The sequence below is a fragment of the Lynx canadensis genome, chromosome E3, assembly GCF_007474595.2.
Source record: "Lynx canadensis isolate LIC74 chromosome E3, mLynCan4.pri.v2, whole genome shotgun sequence".
Classification (NCBI taxonomy): domain Eukaryota; kingdom Metazoa; phylum Chordata; class Mammalia; order Carnivora; family Felidae; genus Lynx; species Lynx canadensis.
The window spans coordinates 34,293,715-34,318,728 of NC_044318.1; the positions used below are offsets into that span (position 1 = coordinate 34,293,715).

At 42.1% G+C, this 25,014-nt stretch overlaps 1 protein-coding gene and 1 pseudogene across 2 annotated transcripts in view; both read right to left on the reverse strand.

Moving 5' to 3' along the window:
* Window positions 1-15,310, reverse strand: part of LOC115503915 — a 36,025-nt pseudogene extending 20,715 nt beyond the window's left edge.
* A 5,704-nt stretch (window positions 15,311-21,014) lies between these two features.
* LOC115503873 (cytochrome P450 3A12) overlaps window positions 21,015-25,014 on the reverse strand; it is a 122,195-nt gene continuing 118,195 nt past the window's right edge. For both annotated transcript variants that reach the window (XM_030300403.1, XM_030300405.1), the window contains one exon: window positions 21,015-21,440. In XM_030300403.1, coding sequence (XP_030156263.1) covers window positions 21,345-21,440 — 96 coding nt within the window. In that variant the 3' untranslated portion in view covers window positions 21,015-21,344. The remainder of the gene's footprint in view (window positions 21,441-25,014) is intronic.

The window sequence follows — 25,014 nt, forward strand, 5'->3', positions numbered from 1 at the left end:
TTTCTTTATCCATTCATCAGTTGATGGACATTTAAGCTCTTTCCACAATTTGGCTATTGTTGAGCGTGCTGCTATAAACATTGGGGTACAAGTGCCCCTATGCATCAGCACTCCTGTATCCCTTGGATAAATTCCTAGCAGTGCTATTGCTGGGTCATAGAGTAGGTCTATTTTTAATTTTCTGAGGAACCTCCACACTGCTTTCCAGAGCGGCTGCACCAATTTGCATTCCCACCAACGGTACAAGAGGGTTCCCGTTTCTCCACATCCTCGCCAGCATCTATAGTCTCCTGATTTGTTCATTTTGGCCACTCTGACTGGCGTGAGGTGATATCTGAGTGTGGTTTTGATTTGTATTTCCCTGATAAGGAGCGACGTTGAACATCTTTTCATGTGCCTGTTGGCCATCCGGATGTCTTCTTTAGAGAAGTGTCTTTTCATGTTTTCTGCCCATTTCTTCACTGGGTTATTTGTTTTTTGGGTGTGGAGTTTGGTGAGCTCTTTATAGATTTTGGATACTAGCCCTTTGTCCGATATGTCACTTGCAAATATCTTTTTCCATTCCGTTGGTTGCCTTTTAGTTTTGTTGGTTGTTTCCTTTGCTGTGCAGAAGCTTTTTATCTTCATAAGGTCCCAGTAATTCACTTTTGCTTTTAATTCCCTTGCCTTTGGGGATGCGTCGGGTAAGAGATTGCTATGGCTGAGGTCAGAGAGGTCTTTTCCTGCTTTCTCCTCTAGGGTTTTGATGGTTTCCTGTCTCACATTCAGGTCCTTTATCCATTTTGAGTTTATTTTTGTGAATGGTGTGAGAAAGTGGTCTAGTTTCAACCTTCTGCATGTTGCTGTCCAGTTCTCGCAGCACCATTTGTTAAAGAGACTTTTTTTCCATTGGATGTTCTTTCCTGCTTTGTCAAAGATGAGTTGGTCATACGTTTGTGGGTCTAGTTCTGGGGTTTCTATTCTATTCCATTGGTCTATGTGTCTGTTTTTGTGCCAATACCATGCTGTTTTGATGATTACAGCTTTTTAATAGAGGCTAAAGTCTGGGATTGTGATGCCTCCTGCTTTGGTCTTCTTCTTCAAAATTACTTTAGCTATTCGGGGCCTTTTGTGGTTCCATATGAATTTTAGGATTGCTTGTTCCGGCTTCGAGAAGAATGCTGGTGCAATTTTGATTGGGATTGCATTGAATGTGTAGATAGCTTTGGGTAGTATTGACATTTTGACAATATTTATTCTTCCAACCCATGAGCAGGGAATGTTTTTCCATTTCTTTATATCTTTAATTTCCTTCATAAGCTTTCTATAGTTTTCAGCATACAGATCTTTTACATCTTTGGTTATTTATCCTTAGGTATTTTATGCTTCTTGGTGCAATTGTGAATGGGATCAGTTTCTTTATTTGTCTTTCTGTTGCTTCATTATTAGTGTATAAGAATGCAACTGATTTCTGTACATTGATTTTGTATCCTGCAACTTTGCTGAATTCATGTATCAGTTCTAGCAGACTTTTGGTGGAGTCTATTGGATTTTCCATGTATAGTATCATGTCATCTGCAAAAAGTGAAAGCTTGACTTCATCTTTGCCAATTTTGGTGCCTTTGATTTCCTTTTGTTGTCTGATTGCTGATGCTAGAACTTCCAACACTATGTTAAACAACAGCGGTGAGAGTGGACATCCCTGTCGTGTTCCTGATCTCAGGGGAAAATCTCTCAGTTTTTCCCCATTGAGGATGATGTTAGCTGTGGGCTTTTCGTAAATGGCTTTTATGATCTTTAAGTATGTTCCTTCTATCCCGACTTTCTCAAGGGTTTTTATTAAGAAAGGGTGCTGAATTTTGTCAAATGCCTTTTCTGCATTGATTGACAGGATCATATGGTTCTTATCTTTTCTTTTATTAATGTGATGTATCACGTTGATTGATTTGCGAATGTTGAACCAGCCCTGAATCCCAGAAATGAATCCCACTTGATCATGGTGAATAATTCTTTGTATATGCTGTTGAATTCGATTTGCTAGTATCTTATTGAGAATTTTTGCATCCATATTCATCAGGGATATTGGCCTGTAGTTCTCTTTTTTTACTGAGTCTCTATCTGGTTTAGGAATCAAAGTAATACTGGCTTCATAGAATGAGTCTGGAAGTTTTCCTTCCCTTTCTATTTCTTGGAATAGCTTGAGAAGGATAGGTATTATCTCTGCTTTAAACGTCTGGTAGAACTTCCCTGGGAAGCCATCTGGTCCTGGACTCTTATTTGTTGGGAGATTTTTGATAACCGATTCAATTTCTTCGCTGGTTATGGGTCTGTTCAAGCTTTCTATTTCCTCCTGATTGAGTTTTGGAAGGGTGTGGGTGCTTAGGAATTTGTCCATTTCTTCCAGGTTGTCCAGTTTGTTGGCATACAATTTTTCATAGTATTCCCTGATAATTGCTTGTATTTCTTTGAGATTGGTTGTAATAATTCCATTCTCATTCATCATTTTATCTATTTGGGTCATCTCCCTTTTCTTTTTGAGAAGCCTGGCTAGAGGTTTATCAATTTTGTTTATTTTTTTCAAAAAACCAACTCTTGGTTTCGTTGATCTGCTCTACCATTTTTTTTAGATTCTATATTGTTTATTTCTGCTCTGATCTTTATTATTTCTCTTCTTCTGCTGCGTTTAGGCTGTATTTGCTGTTCTGCTTCTATTTCCTTTAGGTGTGCTGTTAGATTTTGTATTTGGGATTTTTCTTGTTTCTTGAGATAGGCCTGGATTGCAATGTATTTTCCTCTCAGGACTGCCTTCACTGCATCCCAAAGAGTTTGTATTGTTGTATTTTCATTTTCGTTTGTTTCCATATATTTTTTAATTTCTTCTCTAATTGCCTGGTTAACCCACTCATTCTTTAGTAGGGTGTTCTTTAACCTCCATGCTTTTGGAGGTTTTCCAGACTTTTTCCTGTGGTTGATTTCAAGCTTCATAGCATTGTGGTCTGAAAGTATGCATGGTATGATTTCAATTCTTGTATACTTATGAAGGGCTGTTTTGTGACCCAGTATATGATCTATCTTGGAGAATGTTCCATGTGCACTCGAGAAGAAAGTATATTCTGTTGCTTTGGGGTGCAGAGTTCTAAATATATCTGTCAAGTCCATCTGATCCAATGTATCATTCAGGGCCCTTGTTTCTTTATTGACCGTGTGTCTAGATGATCTATCCATTTCTGTAAGTGCAGTGTTAAAGTCCCCTGCAATTACCACATTCTTATCAATAAGGTTGCTTATGTTTATGAGTAATTGTTTTATATATTTGAGGGCTCCTGTATACGGCACGTATACATTTATAATTGTTAGCTCTTCCTGATGGATAGACCCTGTAATTATTATATAATGTCCTTCTTCGCCTCTTGTTACAGCCTTTAATTTAAAGTCTAGTTTGTCTGATATAAGTATGGCTACTCCAGCTTTCTTTTGGCTTCCAGTAGCATGATAAATAGTTCTCCATCCCCTTACTCTCAATCTAAAGGTGTCCTCAGGTCTAAAATGAGTCTCTTGTAGACAGCAAATAGATGGGTCTTGTTTTTTTTATCCATTCTGATACCCTATGTCTTTTGGTTGGCACATTTCGTCCATTTACATTCAGCGTTATTATAGAAAGATATGGGTTTAGAGTCATTGTGATGTCTGTATGTTTTATGCCTGTAGTGATGTCTCTGGTACTTTGCCTCACAGTATCCCTCTTAGGATCTCTTGTAGGGGTGGTTTAGTGGTGACGAATTCCTTCAGTTTTTGTTTGTTTGGGAAGACCTTTATCTCTCCTTCTATTCTAAATGACAGACTTGCTGGATAAAGGATTCTCGGCTGCATATTTTTTTCTGTTCATCACATTGAAGATCTCCTGCCCTTCCTTTCTGGCCTGCCAAGTTTCAGAAGAGAGATCAGTCACGAGTCTTATAGGTCTCCCTTTATATGTGAGGGCACGTTTATCCCTCGCTGCTTTCAGAATTTTCTCTTTACCCTTGTATTTTGCCAGTTTCACTATGATATGTTGTGCAGAAGATCGATTCAAGTTACGTCTGAAGGGAGTTCTCTGTGCCTCTTGGATTTCAATGCCTTTTTCCTTCCCCAGTTCAGGGAAGTTCTGAGCTATTACTTCTTTAAGTACACCTTCAGCCCCTTTCCCTCTCTCTTCCTCCTCTGGGATACCAATTTTGCGTATATTATTTCTCTTTAGTGCATCACTTAGTTCTCTAATTTTCTCCTCATACTCCTGGGTTTTTTTTTATCTCTCTTTTCCTCAGCTTCCTCTTTTTCCATAATTTTATCTTGTAGTTCACCTATTCTCTGTCTGCCTCTTCAATCCGAGCTGTGGTCGTTTCCATTTTATTTTGCAGCTCGTTTATAGAGTTTTTTTTAGCTCCTCCTGACTATTCCTTAGTCCCTTGATCTCTGTAGCAATAGATTCTTTGCTGTCCTCTATACTGTTTTCAAGCCCAGTGATTAATTTTATGACTATTATTCTAAATTCACTTTCTGTTATATTGTTAAAATCCTTTTTGATCAGTTCGTTAGCTGTTGTTATTTCCTGGAGATTCTTTTGAGGGGAATTCTTCCGTTTGGTCATTTTGGATAGTCCCTGGAGTGGTGAGGACCTGCAGGGCACTTCCCCTGTGCTGTCTTGAATAACTGGAGTTGGTGGGCTGGGCCACAGTCAGACCTGATGTCTGCCCCTGCCACTGCTGGGGCCACAGTCAGACTGGTGTGTACCTTCTCTTCCCCTCTCCTAGGGGCGGGATTCACTGTGGGGTGGCGTGGCCCATCTGGGCTACTTGCACACTGCCAGGCTTGTGGTGCTGGGGATCTGGCGTATTAGCTGGGGTGGATAGGCAAGGTGCATGGGGGTGGGAGGGGCAGGCTTAGCTCCCTTCTCCTTTGGTGATCCGCTTCAGGAGGGGCCTTGTGGCAGCGGGAGGGAGTCAGACCCGCCGCCGGAGGGGTGGCTCCACAGAAGCACAGCATTGGGTGTTTGCGCGGTGCAAGCAAGTTTCCTGGCAGGAACCGGTTCCCTTTGGGATTTTGGCTGGGGGATGGGCGAGGGAGATGGCACTGGCGAGCGCCTTTGTTCCCCTCCAAACTGAGCTCTGTTGTCCCGGGGCTCAGCAACTCTCCCTCCCGTTGTCCTCCAGCCTTCCCGCTCTCCGAGCAGAGCTATTAACTTATAACCTCCCAGATGTTAAGTCCCGCTTGCTGTCTGAACACACTCTATCCAGCCCCTCTGCTTTTGCGAGGCAGACTAGGGGGCTCTGCTTGGCTGGCAGGCTGCCCCTCCGCCCCGGCTCCCTCCAGCCATTCCGTGTAGTGCGCACGGCTTCACCGCCCTTCCTACCCTCTTCCGTGGGCCTCTCGTCTGTGCTTGGCTCCGGAGACTCCGTTCTGCTAGTCTTCTGGTGGGTTTCTGGGTTATTTAGGCTGGTGTAGGTGGAATCTAAGTGATCAGCAGGACGTGGTGAGCCCAGCGTCCTCCTACGCCTCCATCTTCCCTCTCACTAGTTTGATTTATTTACTGGTTATGGGTCTGTTCAAAATTTCTATTTCCTTCTGTTTTAGTTTTGGTAGTTTATATGTTTCTAGGAATTTTTCCATTTCTTCCAGGTTGACCATTTTATTGGTGTATAATTGTTCATAATATTATTGTTTGTATTTCTGCTGTGCTGGTTGTGATCTCTCATCTTTCATTCTTGATTTTATTTATTTGGGTCCTTTTCTTTTTCTTTTTGATCAAACTGGTAGCAGTTTATCAATTTTGTTAATTCTTTCAAAGAACAAGCTTCTGGTTTCATTTATCTGTTCTATGAGGTTTTTGTTTTTTTTGTTTTTTGTCTTGTTCTATTTTGTTTTTTGTTTTGGTTTCGATAGCACTGATTTCTGCTCTAATCTTTATTATTTCCATTCTTCTGCTGGTTTGGGGTTTTATTTGCTGTTCTTTTTCCAGCTGTTTAAGGTGTAAGGTCAGGTTGTGTATCTGAGACCTTTTTTCCTTCTTTAGGAAGGCCTGGATTGCTATATACTTTCCTCTTATCTTTGCTATACTTTCCTATATACCTTTGCTGAATCCCAGAGGTTTTGCGCAGCAGTGTTATCATTTTCATTGGCTTTCATGTACTTTTTAATTTCCTTTTTAACTTCTTGGGTAGCCCATTCATTCTTTAGCAGGATGTTCTTTAGTCTCCAAGTATTTGTTATTTTTCCACATTTTTTTCTGGTGGTTGATTTCGAGTTTCATAGCGTTGTGGTCTGAAAATACTCATGGTAAAATCTCCATCATTTTGTACTTGTTGAAGGCTGCTTTGTGTCCCATCATGTGACCTATTGTGGAGAACGTTCCATGTGCACTGGAGAATAGTGTGTATTCTGCTGCTTTAGGATGAAATGTTCTGAATATATCTGTTAAGTCCATCCGGTCTAGTGTGTCATTCAAAGCCACTGTTTCCTTGTTGATTTTCTGTTTTGATGATCTGTCCATTGCTGTAAGTTGAGTGTTGAAGTCCCCTACTATTATAGTATTATTATCAATGAGTTTCTTTATGTTTGTGATTAATTGAGTTACATATTTGGGCGTTTTCACATTTGGAGCATAAATGTTTACACTTGTTAGATCTTCTTGGTGGATAGACCCCTAAATTATGATGTAATGCCTTTCTTCATCTCTTGTTACAATCTTTATTTTAAAGTCTAGATTGTCTGATGTAAGTATGGCTACTCAGGCTTTCTTTTGGTGAGTGTTAGCATGATAGATGTATCTCCATCCCTATACTTTCAATCTGAAGGTGTCTTTAGGTTGAAAATGCGTATCTTGTTGACAGCATATAGATGACTCTTGTTTTGTTATCCATTCTGTTACCCTATGTCTTTTGATTGGAGCCTTTAATACATTGACATTTGGAGTGACTACTGAGAGATATGAATTTATTGTCATTATGTTGGCTATGAAGTTGGAGATTCTGGGTGGTGTTCTCTGGTCCTTTCTAGCCTTTTTCACTTTTGGTCTCTGTGTTTTGTTTTGTCTCCCCACCCCCACCCCCGAGAGTCCCCCTTAAAATGTCTTGCAGGGCTGGGTTAGTGGTCACAAACTCCTTTTAAGTTTTGTTTGTTTGAGAAACTTTTTACTTCTCCTTCTATTTTGAATGACAGCCTTGCTGGATAGAGAATTCTTGGCTGCATATTTTTCCAATTTAGTGTATTCATATGGTGCCACATATGAATATATGCTGCCACTCCTTTCTGGCCTGCCAAGTTTCTGTGGATAGTTCTGCTGTGAACCTAATCTGTCTTCCCTTGTAGGTTAAGGACTTTTTTTTTTTCTCTTGCTGCTTTCATATTCCTCTCTTGCCTGAGTATTTTGTGAATTTGACTATGATATGCCTTGTTGATGGTCAGTTGTTGAATCTAAGGGGAGTCCTCTGTGCTTCCTGGATTTTGATGTCTGTGTCTTTCCCCAGGTTATGAAAGTTTTCCATAAGGATTTGCTCACATAAACCTTCTACCCCTTTTTCTCTCTCTTCATCTTATGGGACCCCTATGATTCTGATGTTATTCCTCTTTAATGAGTCACTGGTTTCTTTAATTTTTAAATCGTGCTCTTTTGCTTTAGTTTCCCTCTTTTTTTCTGCCTCATTGTTCTCCATAAGTTTGTCCTCTATATCGCTGATTCGCTGCTCTGCTTCATCCATCTTTGCCACCGTGGCAGCCATTCAAGATTGCAGCTCCGTTACAACATTTTTTATTTCATCCTGACTAGCTTTTACTTCTTTTATCTCTGCAGAAGAGATTCTAATCTATTTTCCACCCCAGCTTGTATACTTTTTTTTAATAGAAGAGTCCTTTATTAAAAAATTTTTTTAACGTTTATTCATTTTTGAGAGACAGAGAGAGATAGAGCATGAGTATGGGAGAGTCAGAGAGAGAGGGAGACAGAATCTGAAGCAGGCTCCAGCCTCAGAGCTGTTAGTGCGGAGTCTGACATGGGGTTGAGCCCATGAACTGTGAGATTATGACCTGAACCGAAGTCAGACACTTAACTGACTGAGCCACCCAGGTGCCCCAACCCCAGCTAGTATTCTTATTAATGTGATTCTAAATTCTGGTTCAGATATCTTGCTTGGATCTTTGTTGATTAAGTCCCTGCTGTTATTTCTTCCTGTTCTTTCTTTTGGTGTGAAATCTTTCATTTTGCCATTTTGAAGGAAGAAAAGGAATTAATAAGGTAAAAGAATTAAAATTAAAAAATTAAAAACAACACAAAAAATCAAATAAAGGATGCTAGATTCTAGGTGTGTTTTGGTCTGGTTGCTGAAAGGAGCTTGATAGATTAGGTTAAAAAGGGAAAGATAAGAAAAGAAAAAAAAGGAAAATGTTTGAAAATTTGAAAAAATGAATACAATGAAATAGAGTAAAATGAAATGATGGAAGTAAAATAGAATATGAAAATTTTCCAAAAAGTTAAAAAATATAGTAGAAAAAATTTAAAAAACACTTTTAATAAAAATGAACAAAAATAAAAATTTTCTCTTTCTGTACTCAAGAATAAGAAAATAAAAGAAAAATAAAAAATTGAATAGATGGGCCAGTGAATGGACTGAAATACAATTGAAATTACATAGTTTTCCCCTTAAAGTCAAACTATGAAGCACTTTATAATCTGTAAACTAAACAGGCAGAGAGATTTGTAGTGTTCCTGAAGAGCGAGGTTGGCCCAGTTGGGTAGGGTTTAGTGTAATGGCTCCATTCTCCACTAGATGGTGATGCTTAGCTTACTGGGGTGGATTGTTATGGTGCATGTAGGAGTGTATGTGCCTGCATGGTAGGGGTAAAAATGGCGTCACCCAGTTACCCAGTCTCTAGTATCAGAACTCTGTGCTTTCCCAACCAGCAATTGCATACCACTCCTTTGTCTCTGGCTTCAGTCCACTCCCTGCTTTTACACTAGCCACAACCAAGCCATCAGTTTGCCAAGTAGCACTTCCCTCCTGAGTTTTATCACAGATGCGACTGTGTTTTCCAACCCCTCACTTCTGAGGGACTGCGGCTTTGATCTGTTCTGACCCTCTGGGGAAAGGTCTCACCAAGCAATGGCCAGATGTCAGTTTGCCCCCAGTAACATTCGTGAGACTGTACTGCTGCTGCTGCTGCCTAGAGACAGTGGCTGGGTTTCAGCCCGCCCTAGAAAAAGTTCACGCAATCATGTAACAGCCGATTTTCAGGGAATATAGTAAATTACAACATACATCTGGAACCAGGCTTTCCCCTTAACTTCCTTGTTCCAGCACCAATGAATGTGATTGTTCTCCAGGGTCTGCAGGGACCTTTGCCTGTGGGGTGGCCCAACAGCTTCCCAGAAGGGGAACCACCTCTTCCTGTGTGGCATGAGGACCACTTGGACCTTGCTCTCTCCTCCTTGGATTCACCCTTCTCACCAGAACACTGCCAGGTATCGATCTGTGGAGTTTCAGATTCTGTGCTCCCCCTGTTTATAGAGTTTTAATGGAATTTAAACTTCTCCTTTTTCTTTCTCCCTTTTATGTTCAGTCCCTTGCATACTCTTTCTTTTCTCTCCAGCTGCTTTCGTTGTGTGGGGGAAATGCTTTCCCGTACTCTCCCCCCATCTTCATCCTCTCTCCACCAGCAAAAACAGCTCCCTGCCCTCCACAGCTTCTCTTTCCCCTGTTCACCTCTCTGCACTGTGTACCTGCTGAGTTCTGTGTTTCAGGCTGTGCAGATTTTTGTGTTAATCCTCTAGGTGTTCAAGATGGTTTAGTGTTGATCTAGCTGCATTTCAGAGATGAGAGACTTAAAAAAAACTTTCCATGCTGTTCCACCATCTTGGCCCCTCCAGCCTTATTATGTAATATTTAAATTACAGAGGTTTTCTACAAGAAAGTCAGAAAAGAGAAAATTGATGTTATGCCAGTAATAAAAAGAACTTTCCAAAAAATGCAAAACAACAACAACAACAACAACAACAACAACAAAAAGCTGGGCCTGATTTTCACTGGCCAAGTGAACTGCTCACTATGTGGGGCGGTGGGAGGTTGCTCTGGAATGATTTGTGCATCACATTCAAATCTCATGAGTCTCAATGTCAAGTGTGCAAAAAGGAAAGAAAGGTTAAGTTCTGTTCCTAAGTGTCAGGTTCCCATTATTCTTAGTGAGGCCAAACTTGATATTGACACTCCAGGTAACCAGGTGGTATCTAAGTTTTGGTAGCCCAATGGTTGGTGTGGGAGTGGTGAGAAAAGTGACAGGTCTTGGACATCCTGGCTTTGGAGGAGGTGGTCACCTCTCCCATTGTCATTAGATGTTGGGTGGGCTCTACATCAGATTTATTCAGTTCCTGAGTCAAGCCTAAATAGAAAACAGTCAAAATCCTTGCCTTATGAACCTGACACTGCAACAGGGAGAGAGACACTAAACCAGTAACCAAACAAATATTGAGCTATAAATCAAGACACCTGCTATAAAGTAATGGTATTTGATATATCTGGTAACTTTGCTGAGCCAGATATCTGGCCTTTGGCAAGCCCTTTAGAAATTTTCACTCCATATGAACTCTTAAAATAGTTTAACTCGAGGCTCAGAGAGGACAAGAGTTATAGAGTAACATCAATTATGCAATGTGTTTTCTTTTAGCAAGAGGAGGAGACTTGACTTCAAGTTTTAGGTGAAACATAATTAAAAGGTTGGCAGTTTGGTGGATGTGGACTGTTTATTCTTTTCCTTCTTATCAATTATGTGCAAATGTTTGAGAAGCCACTGAGGTCATAAATGTTAAAGACTTCAATTCCTGGGTTCTAATTTGAGCCTGCAGTATCTGTCCAGCTGTGTAAACACAGGTCGGGGAGCAAGACCACCACAACTTTTCCACACTCCTGTACCATCTAAAGATCCACCAGGATGAGAACTTTCTTGTCTTCCTCCTAGTTCACAGAATTTGTCTCTAAACAGTTACCTAAGCAGAGTGCCTTGTAGATCAATAAAAGTTAAACCTCCAAAAAACAAAAACAAACGAGTAAGGAGAGTTCATTCCCTCCTTACCAACACAGTGTTTAAAATTTTTTTTTTCAACATTTATTTTTGGCACAGAGAGAGACAGAGCATGAACGGGGGAGGGGCAGAGAGAGAGGGAGACACAGAATCGGAAACAGGCTCCAGGCTCTGAGCCATCAGCCCAGAGCCTGACGCGGGGCTCGAACTCACGGACCGCGAGATCGTGACCTGGCTGAAGTCGGACGCTTAACCGACTGCGCCACCCAGGCGCCCCCCCAACACAGTGTTTTTATAAAATTCAGTTGGGACTTCTGGGTAGAACCGGGACAAGAGCAAAGAGTGAGGCATTCCACATGAGATCAAAATTGCCAACAGTCTCAGTAATCATACAAATTACACACTTTATTGGAAAATAATATTTTTAAAGAAATCAATACTAATGTAAAGAAATCAATAAGGAATGTACGTCAAAATTTTATTTTTTTAACGTTTATTCATTTGAAAGACAGACCATGACTGGGGGAGGGGCAGAGAGAGAGGGAGACACAGAATCTGAAGCAGACTCCAGGCTCTGAGCTGTCAGCACAGAGCCCGATGTGGGGCTCGAACTCATGAACCATGAGATCATGACCTGAGCCGAAGTTGGACGCTTAACTGATTGAGCCACTCTGCACCCCACAGAATTTTAAATAAAGACATGTTCTCTAGGTTAGCTTTATGTAAGTAATTCACTCTAAAAAATGGGAGGGGAAAAATAAGGAAACTAGAAAAAAAACCCAAGAGTTCCATCATCTAATCAATAGGGGTTTCCAAACAATTGAAAAAATGAAAGAAATGGTTCAGGAAAATTTCTCAGAAATGAAGAGCAACAGTCTTCAAAATGAAAGGCCAATACAATGCACTGTGAAGTACACCATCCTTGGACACATGTGGCAAGTTGCATTTAAATATAAATTTATTAAAAAATCAATAAAATCAGAAATGCAGATCCTCAGCCACACTCCCCACATTTCAAGAGCACCATACCCTTATGTGGCTGGAGGCAACTATATTGGACAACATAGATACAGAACATTTGCATCATTACAGAAAGGTTTCTTGGACAGCTCTGCCTAGAATAATGGATGAAAGAAGATCTATGATCAAGATTCTCACTTTTCCCCACCAACAGGACACATTTGGACCTGATCCAGAGCGGTACCTAGGTAATGTTTGTGGATCTAAACAAAGGCCAGGACAAGAACCTTCCTGCTGACCTTCTAGGCATATTTGAAGTTCAGATGAACCTCTGGATAGCAGGTGTTGGGAAATCCCCAAATGACAAAACAATGAGAGGTACTGGTGGAGTCCATGTGCTGTTTCCAATATGTGTTTCTGAAACAGCCACAAGATATTTTACTGAAGGTCTACTGTGTGCTCAGCAGTGTGTAGGCCCTGAGAATACAGCAGTGGGGCCAACGTTATCCTCAAAGCCATCCCTGCCCTTTGTGGGCCTGTGGGCTCCATCTCATCAGTGGGACTAATGAGCTTGTCTGGAAGCAGCACAGCATAGTGAATGAGGCCACAGGTCGGAGGTCTCCACATTCTCTACTCTCTCACCTTGAGGAAGTCATTAACCTCCCTGTTCCTCAGTTTCCTCTTAGAGCTACTAGAAGGATTAATGAAAAATCTGTAATATTAAAGCCTTGGACACCAACAGTGACACTCTTTCCAGCTCTCTGATTCTTCCATTTCATCTTTGTTAATCAATCAGCTGTGTTATGGTTCCAAATGCAGACATGAGAGACAGTGCTTTTTAAAATGTATAGATGCTCCAAGAAAATGTGACTTTTCAACTTTTCACAGATGACATCATCATTCCCATGAGACCCTTCCTGGGATGAGAATGGGGAGGGAAATTTTCTTGTTACCATAAAACAACTTCTTGGTCTTACTTGGGTAATGTGCTTTTCTGACGTCAGTCTTTTTCATCATACCCTTCATAACCCGTTGCTCCTCCCAGAATGAGCTCAGAATGTTTGGCAGTGTGACTTCTGAACTGGAAAAGTGGGCCTCAGACCCCCCTCTCTGCCGTGGGCCTTACGGGTGACACCTGCTCCCTGCCCTGGTTCTACAGAGGGTCCTTGATGGTCTGTGGTAGTGTCCATGCTTTTATCAGGACTGGGAGTTGCCCCTGATGACCTGGGTCCTTCTCACTGGCACCCAAGATCCAGTTCCACCCTCCACCCAGTGTTGATGAGTGCAGGTCCCCTAGCCCTCCCGTGACAGGTATGTGCAGGTCCATGGAGTCTCTCCATAGATCCTGGTACAGGCTGAATTGTGTCCCCTCCAAATCTTCATGCTGATGTCCTAACTGCCAGCAATTCAAAACATGACCACAGTTGGAGATGTTGCTTTTAAGAAGGAAAAGAATGTTAGATGAAGTCACTAGCATGGGCCCTAATCCAACATGACTGGTGCCCTTCTAAGAAGAGGAGATCAGGACACAGACATGCACAGAGGGAAGACTATGTGAATACACAAGAAGAAGTTGACTATCTACAAGCCATGGAGGGAGGCCTCTGAGGGAACCAACCTTGCTGACTCCTTGATTTTGGACTTCTGGCCTCCAGAATTGTGACAGAATAAATTATTGTTGTTGAAGCTTCTTAGTCTGTGGTACTTTGTTATGGATCCCAGCAAATTAATATTGATCTGTTCTTCTCTCATGGGCTGGAGCAGGGGATGTGGGGCACACTGGTTGTATAGTAATTATGTTTCTGTCTCTCCATCCAATTCAATTAGGAGATCCTCTTGGATAGAAGCCATAACCTTATCATTTCTATATTCTAGGGTGCTAAGAGAGCTATAGTTGGTGTGGTGATTTGAAGCAGTACAAGAATGATGAAATAATCTCCTTTTTGAAAATGCGTCTTCAAATTTCAGTAAGATGGTGCAAAGGTCAAATTGCTCTGTAAATAGACCAATTAATTAATCATTAATACCAGTTCTGTGGCATAACAAAAAGGGTCATGAGGCTTAATGATGCAAGCCCTTTGAGAGTCACTGGAAAAGGGAGGGCCAAGCTTTAGCCAATGTGGCTGCAGCCATGACAACATTGACACCTGGAGGAGCTGGCTTTAAGCTAGTGCTTCCTTATTGCTCTTAAGATAAGTCAATTTGCCATAATTGCAACACATTAGACCCAGCACATTCCATCACTCTCATTTCTCTGTCAGAGACAGAGACATAGTTCCATAAAAATAGAGAGAACACTAGTGTGGGCTTATGGGAAAGCCACCACAGCACCGATGTGCCCGCAGAATCGGGGCAGTGGGGGGAGGGGCAAAGAAAGGACAATGCAGGAGATGGGCAGGTGTCGTGGCACAACATAAGTCCTGATATAAATTAATGAAGTGTGTTTACAGGAAAACCCTCTTCTTCATATCATAGGGTTAGGGGTAGAGGAAGAACTGAAACTCAGTATCTTTAGGAATCTAGTGACTGAGTCATTCAGCAAGCTGGCTCTTCAGCAAATAGATTTGTGCTAAACTGGGCGATTTCCATTGCTTCTCCAGCTGACAAGAGCCTGCACACCAAGTATGAATCTCAGTGACCTTGGCCAGCACTGTAGGTGGCTCGCCTCATGTCTGGTATCATGTCAGAGCATCATCTGCATTAACATCTTTGATCATTACAAAAACCCCACGGTAGATGCATCACTGCATCACAGGTGGGGAAACTGAGTCTCCCCAGCATTGAATAACTAGATACTCCAAACTTTAGGTGGCAGAGATGGCTAATGAATCCAGGAGAGTCTGCACATCAATCAGCACAGCCTACTGCCAGCAGTAATCTTCAGCCTCCCAGAGAACAACTGCTGGGACCCTGACTCTTTATATATGTATAGACACACTACATATGTATTCACACAGGCACATACACACACACACATACCTGTATACATACCTGTACACACACACATACACATATGGACACAGACATACTTCCACCACCACCACCACCACCACCACCACCTGCTCCCTGCCCAGCAAACCCAGCTGACAGTCATGCTCCTGGACAGTCTGCAGAGTTTCCTGCTGCAACCATCCAAGATGTTCCAGCTCCTCGATCTCTGTATTAGTTTTGCTCTGTAACAAATTACCCTAAAACACAGTGGCATAAAATGATGATCTCATTATCTTGGAATCTGTGGGTGAGGAATTCAAAAGTGATTTAGCTCAGTGTTTCTGACCTGAGTCTCTCATGAGGCTACAGCCAAGCTGTCGGCTGGGGCTGCCGTCATCTACACATTGGACTGAGCTGGATATCCTACATCAAAGGTAGCTCACTTGTCAGGCTGGCTGGTCAGCACTGATTGTGGCAGGTCTCAGGTCCATGCCACATGGCCACTTAACAATCCTCACAACATAGCAGCTGGCGTTCCCTAGAGAGAGGGGCAAGGTGGAAGCATCTTCATCTCTTATGACTCAGCTCCAGAAGCCACACACCCTCAGCCCCACAATATCCTCCTGGTTTCATAGGCCAGCCCTGTTCATGGGGCAGAGACTACACACCAGTAGGAGGGAGACACTGGGGAACTCTTCAAAGCTGGCTACCCCCCACAGCTACAATATTGCCCTACTGAGAGGCATGCTGGAGCCCTTGGTGCCTTGGTGCCCAGGAGGCCCAGCATGTGACAGGGGCTCAGTAAAGTCAGTATTTTCCTTTCTTCCCTTTGTCCTGATCCATGGGACTCCAAGGGCCAGCCCTGCTTAGACTTCATCACTTCTTTCTCTGAGCTCACCCACAACCCCACAGTTGCCTCCACAATTCATAGGAACTGTAAGATGGTGACTTCCTCTAGATTCCCACAATAGTCATCTCTCTTCCACTGTAGTGAAGGAGGGATATTCCAATGATTTAATGTAGTGTGACAGATCACCCCAAAGGATTAAACAATCTATTTTGCCCATGAATCTGGGGTTGACCAGATTCAGGTGGGCAGCTCTTGCTTCGGGGTCTCATGTGGTTGCAGACAGACTGATGCTGAAGTCATCCTGAAGGCTCTGTTCATATATCTGCATATCTGCATTGGAGAGACTCAAACAGCTGGGGGCTGAATACCAGAGGCTCCTCAGACATTTCTTTCTTTATAGATACATTCACAGATGATAGGTAGATAGATAGATAGATATGATTGAGAGATGGGATAGATAGATTAGATAGATAGATAGATAGATAGATAGATGGAATAGATAGATACACATGACAGATAAATAGGTACATATGGATAGATGATAAAGAGATATAACAGGTAAATAGATGATAGATAGAATCCTATATACTTACATACAGACTTATAATACTACACTTACAAAAAATGTATTAGCATCTTCACACAAGATTACTTGGATTGAAAAAATTCTTGGCCTAAAGGAGTGAATATGGAAGTTCACATACTCAACAGGGCTTTCCAGTCCCATGGACACTCACCTACTCTGCAGAAGTCAGTATGTCACAGGAGAGAAAACAAATCTCTAAATTAGCTAATGTTGACTTGGCATTTCCAGGTCCTGCCTATTTTTGACCCCTGAAGAGATAATCACATCTCATCCTAGCTTTTCATGCATCCTGGACACTGAACAGCCCGGACATGACCAGACAGACTGGTCAGAACTCTGGCACCAGAAAAGCAATCTTAAGGGAGGACTGGAGAAAGCCCACTGAACGCAGTGGGAAGGTTTCCCTCCTGTCACTGCAGTGCAGACCTGCCCTCAAGACCATCCATGCTTAGTTGTGATGACTCTTAGCTTTTAAAATGAAAACTGCCAGTTGTTTGACCACATACAAGGGTGTTATTTGGGAAAAAAAGACAATTGCAATCCAGGACAAACAAGCTGTAGCAAAACTTAGGCCAAGTTTGAAGAATGAAGATGAGGTATACTTTTTTTCAGGAGAAAAGGGGAGGCTGGGAAGGGGGTTATAAACTGAAGTGCATGGAGTAACCTGGGAGTTTGAAGTGTGGTGTCTTCTCATTGGCAGAGTTCTTGTTGTGGAGAAGGGTTGCTGGGTTATAGTGACAAGGAAAGCTCTTCTTCCTGCAGCTGGGATAATAAAGTAGTGCAAGGTCAAGTCCATCTCTTCCAGTTGGGTCTCAGTAGTAGGGTGTGACAGTGCCCCCTGCCAAACCTCCCCACTCCTTTTCAGTGGGGGTCACATGATTAATTTTCACATGACAAAGACACTTCTAGAATGGGGTTGTTGATATTGCTCTTTGGAAAATTCCTGAACAGCATCAGCTGACACACCACTAACTTCATAGTTAAAGCTCTCTGAATGATGTATGTGATTACTTTCTAAAATGGCAGATTGAAGCTGGAGTTGACAAGGCTGAAGCCCAAATTTCAAAGCCAACATGGCCTCCTAAGGACTGAAGATAATACAGCCATGAAGGTAATAGCTGACATTGATTACATGCTCGCTGCATGCTCCCTGGTATGTGCCCTAAGTACCTCACACGCACATCATCTGATTCCATCATCACTTCAGATAGGCACTGGCATTACTCCCGTTTTATAGATTCTGAGGCACTAAGTACCAAGGCAGTAAGGTGTTAAGTAATTAGTTCAAGGTCCCACATACGAGTGTCTTTAGAGGTGGAAGGCCCAAGCCCTGTGGGCCCAGTTATGCAAAAAGGCACCTTTTTCTCATTTACCCAAAGCCATAGGTTGGTCAAGACTCAAACTGACTGAGCTGGGATTCAAACCCCAGAGGCTCCAGCTTCAGAGCTTCCCATCTCCCAATTACTGTGTGATGCTGCCTCCTGTACTAAATAAGTGTACAAGTGGGACTAAGGCAAGGGGGGGGGGGAGAGCTGTGTAGCCCAAAGTGTTTTTGTGACCCTCTGTTCTTAAAAACAAGCACAAGCTTCCAGAAGAGTCTGTTTCAAGAACTATGTTCCTGACCAATCTCAGAGTAAATGCTGACGTGATATTTCATAATCTACTGTAATTCCTACAAAAAATTCCCCATCAAAGTCAGGGCATGGACCCTGACACATTACTGCCATGTAACTGTTAGAACCCTTAATCCCCCCACTGTTCCCATAATGTCCTTTATAGCAAAGGACCTAACCCATGCATTGATTTTCCATGTCACCCCTCTTTAGTCTCTGTAGTTCAGTCTGGAACACTTCCTTAGTGTGTCTCTGGCTTTTTTTGAAAGCAAAATTCCAGCTAGTCAAGGTGAAGAACTCATTGGTTTTATTAAGCAATTCATTAATTGGTAGCATCCACCTGACAGGCAGACAGATGCTCCCAGGAGGTGTACAAGATGCAGGGTTTTAGAGGAAGGAGGGTGGGACAGGAAGTGCTTGAAAGGAAAATTGTTTCAGGACAGGACCCCTTCTCTGGGGGAAGGACCCACAGGTTTCTATCTTGCACATGACTCACTAGTGCCTGTCTGGAAATTTCAGCCAGACTGTTAAAAGGTCACCTTCCTAGGATAGGTTGAACTCTTATTAGTCTTGGTTTACTGTGAGCTGGGGTTGGCAGGCAAGTGACTCCAATATGGGCTTGTTTCTCCTCCTCCTTCTCCTCCTCCTCTTCCCCCTCCTCCTCCTCCTCCTTCTTCTTCTTCTTTTCTTCTTCTAAATCACTTTCATGACCTTGACTTTGTTGAAGATTGCACACCAGGTACAGATTAGGAGTAGATATTCCTATTTGGGTTTGTCTGACTTTTTTCAGGATTTCTTTCAGGTTTGTCTCTTTGGCAAGAATATCCCAGAGGTGACACTGAGTTCTTCTTTTTTTTTAATTTTTTTTTCAACGTTTATTTATTTTTGGGACAGAGAGAGACAGAGCATGAACGGGGGAGGGGCAGAGAGAGAGGGAGACACAGAATCAGAAACAGGCTCCAGGCTCTGAGCCATCAGCCCAGAGCCCGACGCGGGGCTCGAACTCACGGGCCGCGAGATCGTGACCTGGCTGAAGTCGGACGCTCAACCGACTGCGCCACCCAGGCGCCCCAGACACTGAGTTCTTCTTAATGCATCTTATCATGTGACCTGTCATCACTTCTTCCTGTTCCTGATAATGCTCACTCATTCACCAGGTCTCTGCTCTGTGACCTGCTCTTTCCTTCTGGCAACTCATGGGTGTTTGAGCGGGTAGTACTTTGAAACCACATCAGTGTCCTCATCAATTGTAATCAATCCTGTATTTATTACACCTGTGGGTACTCGTGTCTTCCTATTTTATTCAATGGGTCTTAATCCCTTCCTATTGTTAGTTTTCCTGATGTCTAAATTGTGCCTGACTGGTCGGTGAAGCCCCTCAGGCTGGCTCCTTATCTTGTGGACATGTCCCAATCACTGGGCAGGACAAGATGCTCCAGGCTCATCATGTGCTCCCCCAGCCTGGAATTGGCCATTTCTCTGAAAAACCCTAGTCTTTTCAGTGGAAAATTATGCTTATAAGCCAAGATCTGGGCACAAATTGTGTTCAATGCTCTAACAGTGTTACTGTTTCTAAGAACTGTCTGTCAGACAGGTAGGGGATATGTGTTTTCATACAGGCACACACATCTATTTATCTTTATATCAATCTACTTATCATCTATCTCTCTAGAAAAGCAGGATTTTTCACTGATACATTCAGTTCCAATCTCTGAATACATAATCTCATTCTGGTTTTCTCCCTTTTCATCAGTGACTCTCTTCTCCAACAGTAAGAAACCTGGCTTCTATTTATCCTTAATATATTTACTCCCTTAATCAATTCCCCTTTATGTAACTAATAGCCATTCCATCCCTAACACTCACAGATACCCCCCTCACATTACTTGGGTTGTCCACACCATATTTAGGCTCTGGCTTTGGACTAGGCTATCCCTCTGTGTGGACACCATTCTCACTGAGCTTGGGTTTCCACACTCATGGCAGGCTGCTTCTTCATGTGGACATCCTCCCTATGCTATTCTGTCTCTGTCTTGGAGTCACTGTGCCTCCATTCTCTGTCCCTGATGCCCAATGTGTGGCTGCCAATCTGGCTGTTCTTCACCTATTGGCTTTAGGACTGAGTTATCCAGGAAGGACAGGCAATGGAAGAGAAGAGAGAGGAGGGAGGGGCTACTGGGTGGCTCAGTCAGTTAAGCATCCAGCTCCTGATTTTGGCTCAGGTCATGATCTCATGGTTTGTGAGATCAATCCCCGTGTCAGGCTCTGAACTGACAGCTTGGAGCCTGATTGGGATTCTCTCTTTCTCTCTCTCTCTCTCTCTCTCTCTCTCTCTCTCTCTCTCCCTCTCCCTCCCTCCCTCCCTCCCCTGTGCATATGTTCTCTCTCTCTCAATATAAATAAATGAACTTTAAAAAAAAAGAGAGTGGAGAAGGGAAAGAAGGGTGGGGTGTGGAGGGAAGGAAAAGCAGAATCCTGTGTAGTTTCTGATACCAACTGAAATGGACAAATACTTTTAGCTTTTCTGTCCAATCAACTAACCAATCAACCAACTCTTGTTCAATGTTCATTGTGTCAGGACATTTGAGAACTGAGGCTGGAACACGAAGAGAAAATATGTTCCCTGTCTAACAGAACATCAGGGCAGATGAGATAAAAACATTAAAATAAAACTAATAATAATACTAACTACCTCAATTGAATGCTATAAAAAACATGTGCTCTAAAAACAGTAGAACTAAATTATGAATATACTTTCAATATACTTTATGAGCAGTGGGTAAAGTCACAGTAGATCGATCGACTCTCACCTATCTTAACATATTATGTTGGAGTTCTAAACAATCCCACCCACTCAGTGATTGTGATGGTGAAAAACATTCAGTCACTGGCTTTCACGCATCAGTTGTACAATTCCCTCTGTATGTGCAAGAAGGTATCAGTTAATACTTTTGTAAAGAGATGTTTATTGACATGATCAGTGTCATACTTAATATAGAATATTGAAAATGAGACATGTGATATGTCACTACAGCAACTACTACAAAAATTCTTGTTTCATGAAAGTTTATTGATAAAATTGTTGAGAAATTTTTATTCTTGATCAGTGCTTAGGGAAGTAGATGGTATAACTGGGGGTGGTCTATGGGAGCCAGATAGGCTGAGTCTACGTGTCTGGCACTTATTAGTCACCTCCTTTACTCTCCACAAGATATAATGCTCCACATAGAGACTGAGAAAGCTATGGAATCCCTAGTCATCCAACACAGGCACTTCATGAAGCCCATCTTCATTTCAGGGTTGTACTCACAAAGTAAATGGAGGCCTCTGGTATTCTGGGACACAGGTTCTTGAAGAACAAAGGGGAAGTCCTTAGGGAAAGTCAAGCTCCATTCACACTCCCATCTCTCAGCTCAACCTTGAGAACAATGGGTTTTTCTGGTTGAATAATACTTAGAGCGTTTAATTTCAGTGGGATCTGCAAAAGTTAAAAATCATATGAAAATCAACAAATGAAGCCCTACTGACAATAGAAGCAAAGCAGGCAAGATACATGAAGGAGAGTAAGAGTTTAAACATATAAATACTACTTTTATATTAATATATCTCATATTCCTTAAACTTTGTAAGCTGTCAAGACCAGAGTATGGAAACATTCATCCATCATTCACTCAAAAGAATATCTATTGAGTGTCTACTCTGTACCAGGCTGGACACAAACTCATGTTGTTTTGTGTTCTTTTTTGATTTAAATTTTAAGTAAAAGGATGAGCATTTAAAACTTAAAACAGGTTCTTAGCCATTATGGCAACCATTTGAAAAGTGATACAGTTAATTTTGTGTATGTTGAGTTTGCAAGACCATCCTGAATGGATATTACACATTTTATTGTATGGCCATCCTCAATGCTAAATATCCTATTGCTTCTCCCAGTAGGAATATACATTCATGATGGCCCCATTGCCTATAAATGGAGCAAAGCTTGACTGGGGCAGGGCTCATGGAATGTGGTGCCAAGTAGCCAGGATGGTCTGGACCATGGGAGTCCTTCACATCTGGCAGACTTGCTTCCCACCATTGATTCTCTCTCTTTTTTTTTTTCAACATTTATTTATTTTTGGGACAGAGAGAGACAGAGCATGAACGGGGGAGGGGCAGAGAGAGAGGGAGACACAGAATCGGAAACAGGCTCCAGGCTCCGAGCCATCAGCCCAGAGCCCGACACAGGGCTCGAACTCCCGGACCGCGAGATCGTGACCTGGCTGAAGTCAGACGCTTAACCGACTGCGCCACCCAGGCGCCCCCCACCATTGATTCTCAACCTCACTTGCACATGAGAATCAATGAGGGCACTTTTATTTTTTTTTATTTTTTTCAATATATGAAATTTATTGTCAAATTGGTTTCCACACAACACCCAGTGCTCATCCCAAAAGGTGCCCTCCTCAATACCCATCACCCACCCTCCCCTCCCTCCCACCCCCCATCAACCCTCAGTTTGTTCTCAGGTTTTAAGAGTCTCTTATGCTTTGGCTCTCTCCCACTCTAACCTCTTTTTTTTTTCCTTCCCCTCCCCCATGGGTTTCTGTTAAGTTTCTCAGGACCCACATAAAAGTGAAAACATATGGTATCTGTCTTTCTCTGTATGGCTTATTTCACTTAGCATCACACTCTCCAGTTCCATCCACATTGCTACAAAGGGCCATATTTCGTTCTTTCTCATTGTCATGTAGTATTCCATTGTGTATATAAACCACAATTTCTTTATCCATTCATCAGTTGATGGACATTTAGGCTCTTTCCACAATTTGGCTATTGTTGAGCGTGCTGCTATGAACATTGGGGTACAAGGGCCCCTATGCATCAGTACTACTGTATCCCTTGGGTAAATTCATAGGGTAGGTCTATTTTTAATTTTCTGAGGAACCTCCACACTGTTTTCCAGAGTGGCTGCACCAGTTTGCACTCCCATCAACAGTGCAAGAGGGTTCCCATTTCTCCACATCCTCTCCAGCATCTATAGTCTCCTGATTTGTTCATTTTGGTCACTCTGACTGGCGTGAGGTGATATCTGAGTGTGGTTTTGATTTGTATTTCCCTGATAAGGAGTGACGTTGAGCATCTTTTCATGTGCCTGTTGGCCATCCGGATGTCTTCTTTAGAGAAGTGTCTATTCATGTTTTCTGCCCATTTCTTCACTGGGTTCTTTGTTTTTCGGGTGTGGAGTTTGGTGAGCTCTTTATAGATTTTGGATACTAATTGAGGGTACTTTTAAAGCCCACTCTGGGTGAATTATGTTAGAATTTCTGATTTGGCCTGGGCATCAGGACTGTGAAAAGAACCTACTGATTGCAATGTACAAGGAGGGGTTGTGAACCACAGTTATGAGAGCATCTGTAAGTTGTGGTAGAGAACAGCATCATTCAAAAGTTATGTTGTGTTCATCACTGCACATCATTACTGTGCACTACATGTTCCCTTCCTTTCAGTGGACTTGAAAGAAGTTTAAAACATTGCTCAATTTTTCCCTGAGATCAGGAACACGACAGGGATGTCCACTCTCACTGCTGTTGTTTAACATAGTGTTGGAAGTGCTAACATCAGCAATCAGACAACAAAAGGAAATGAAAGGCATCAAAATTGGCAAAGATGAAGTCAAGCTTTCGCTTTTTGCAGATGACATGATATTATACATGGAAAATCCGACAGACTCCACCAAAAGTCTGCTAGAACTGATACATGAATTCAGCAAAGTTGCAGGATACAAAATCAATGTACAGAAATCAGTTGCATTCTTATACACTAACAATGAAGCAACAGAAGACAAATAAAGAAATTGATCCCATTCACAATTGCACCAAGAAGCATAAAATACCTAGGAATAAACCTGACCAAAGATGTAAAAGATCTGTATGCTAAGAACTATAAAAAGCTTATGAAGGAAATTGAAGAAGATACAAAGAAATGGAAAAACATTCCCTGCTCATGGATTGGAAGAATAAATATTGTCAAAATGTCAATACTACCCAAAGCTATCTACACATTCAATGCAATCCCAATCAAAATTGCACCAGCATTCTTCTCGAAACTAGAGCAAGCAATCCTAAAATTCATATGGAACCACAAAAGGCCCCGAATAGCTAAAGTAATTTTGAAGAAGAAGACCAAAGCAGGAGGCATCACAATCCCAGACTTTAGCCTCTACTACAAAGCTGTCATCATCAAGACAGCATGGTATTGGCACAAAAACAGACACATAGACCAATGGAATAGAATAGAAACCCCAGAACTAGACCCACAACGTATGGCCAACTAATCTTTGACAAAGCAGGAAAGAACATCTAATGGAAAAAAGACAGTCTCTTTAACAAATGGTGCTGGGAGAACTGGATAGAAACATGCAGAAGAATGAAAGTAGACCACTTTCTTACACCATTCACAAAAACAAACTCAAAATGGATAAAGGACCTGAATGTGAGACAGGAAGCCATCAAAACCCTAGAGGAGAAAGCAGGAAAAGACCTCTCTGACCTCAGTCGTAGCAATTTCTTACTTGACACATCCCCAAAGGCAAGGGAATTAAAAGCAAAAATGAACTACTGGGACCTTATGAAGATAAAAAGCTTCTGCACAGCAAAGGAAACAGTCAACAAAACTAAAAGGCAACCAATGGAATGGGAAAAGATATTTGCAAATGACATATTGGACAAAGGAATAGTATCCAAAATCTATAAAGAGCTCACCAAACTCCACACCCGAAAAACAAAGAACCCAGTGAAGAAATGGGCAGAAAACATGAATAGACACTTCTCTAAAGAAGACATCCGGATGGCCAACAGGCACATGAAAAGATGCTCAACGTCACTCCTTATCAGGGAAATACAAATCAAAACCACACTCAGATATCACCTCACGCCAGTCAGAGTGGCCAAAATGAACAAATCAGGAGACTATAGATGCTGGAGAGGATGTGGAGAAACGGGAACCCTCTTGCACTGTTGGTGGGAATGCAAATTGGTGCAGCCACTCTGGAAAACAGTGTGGAGGTTCCT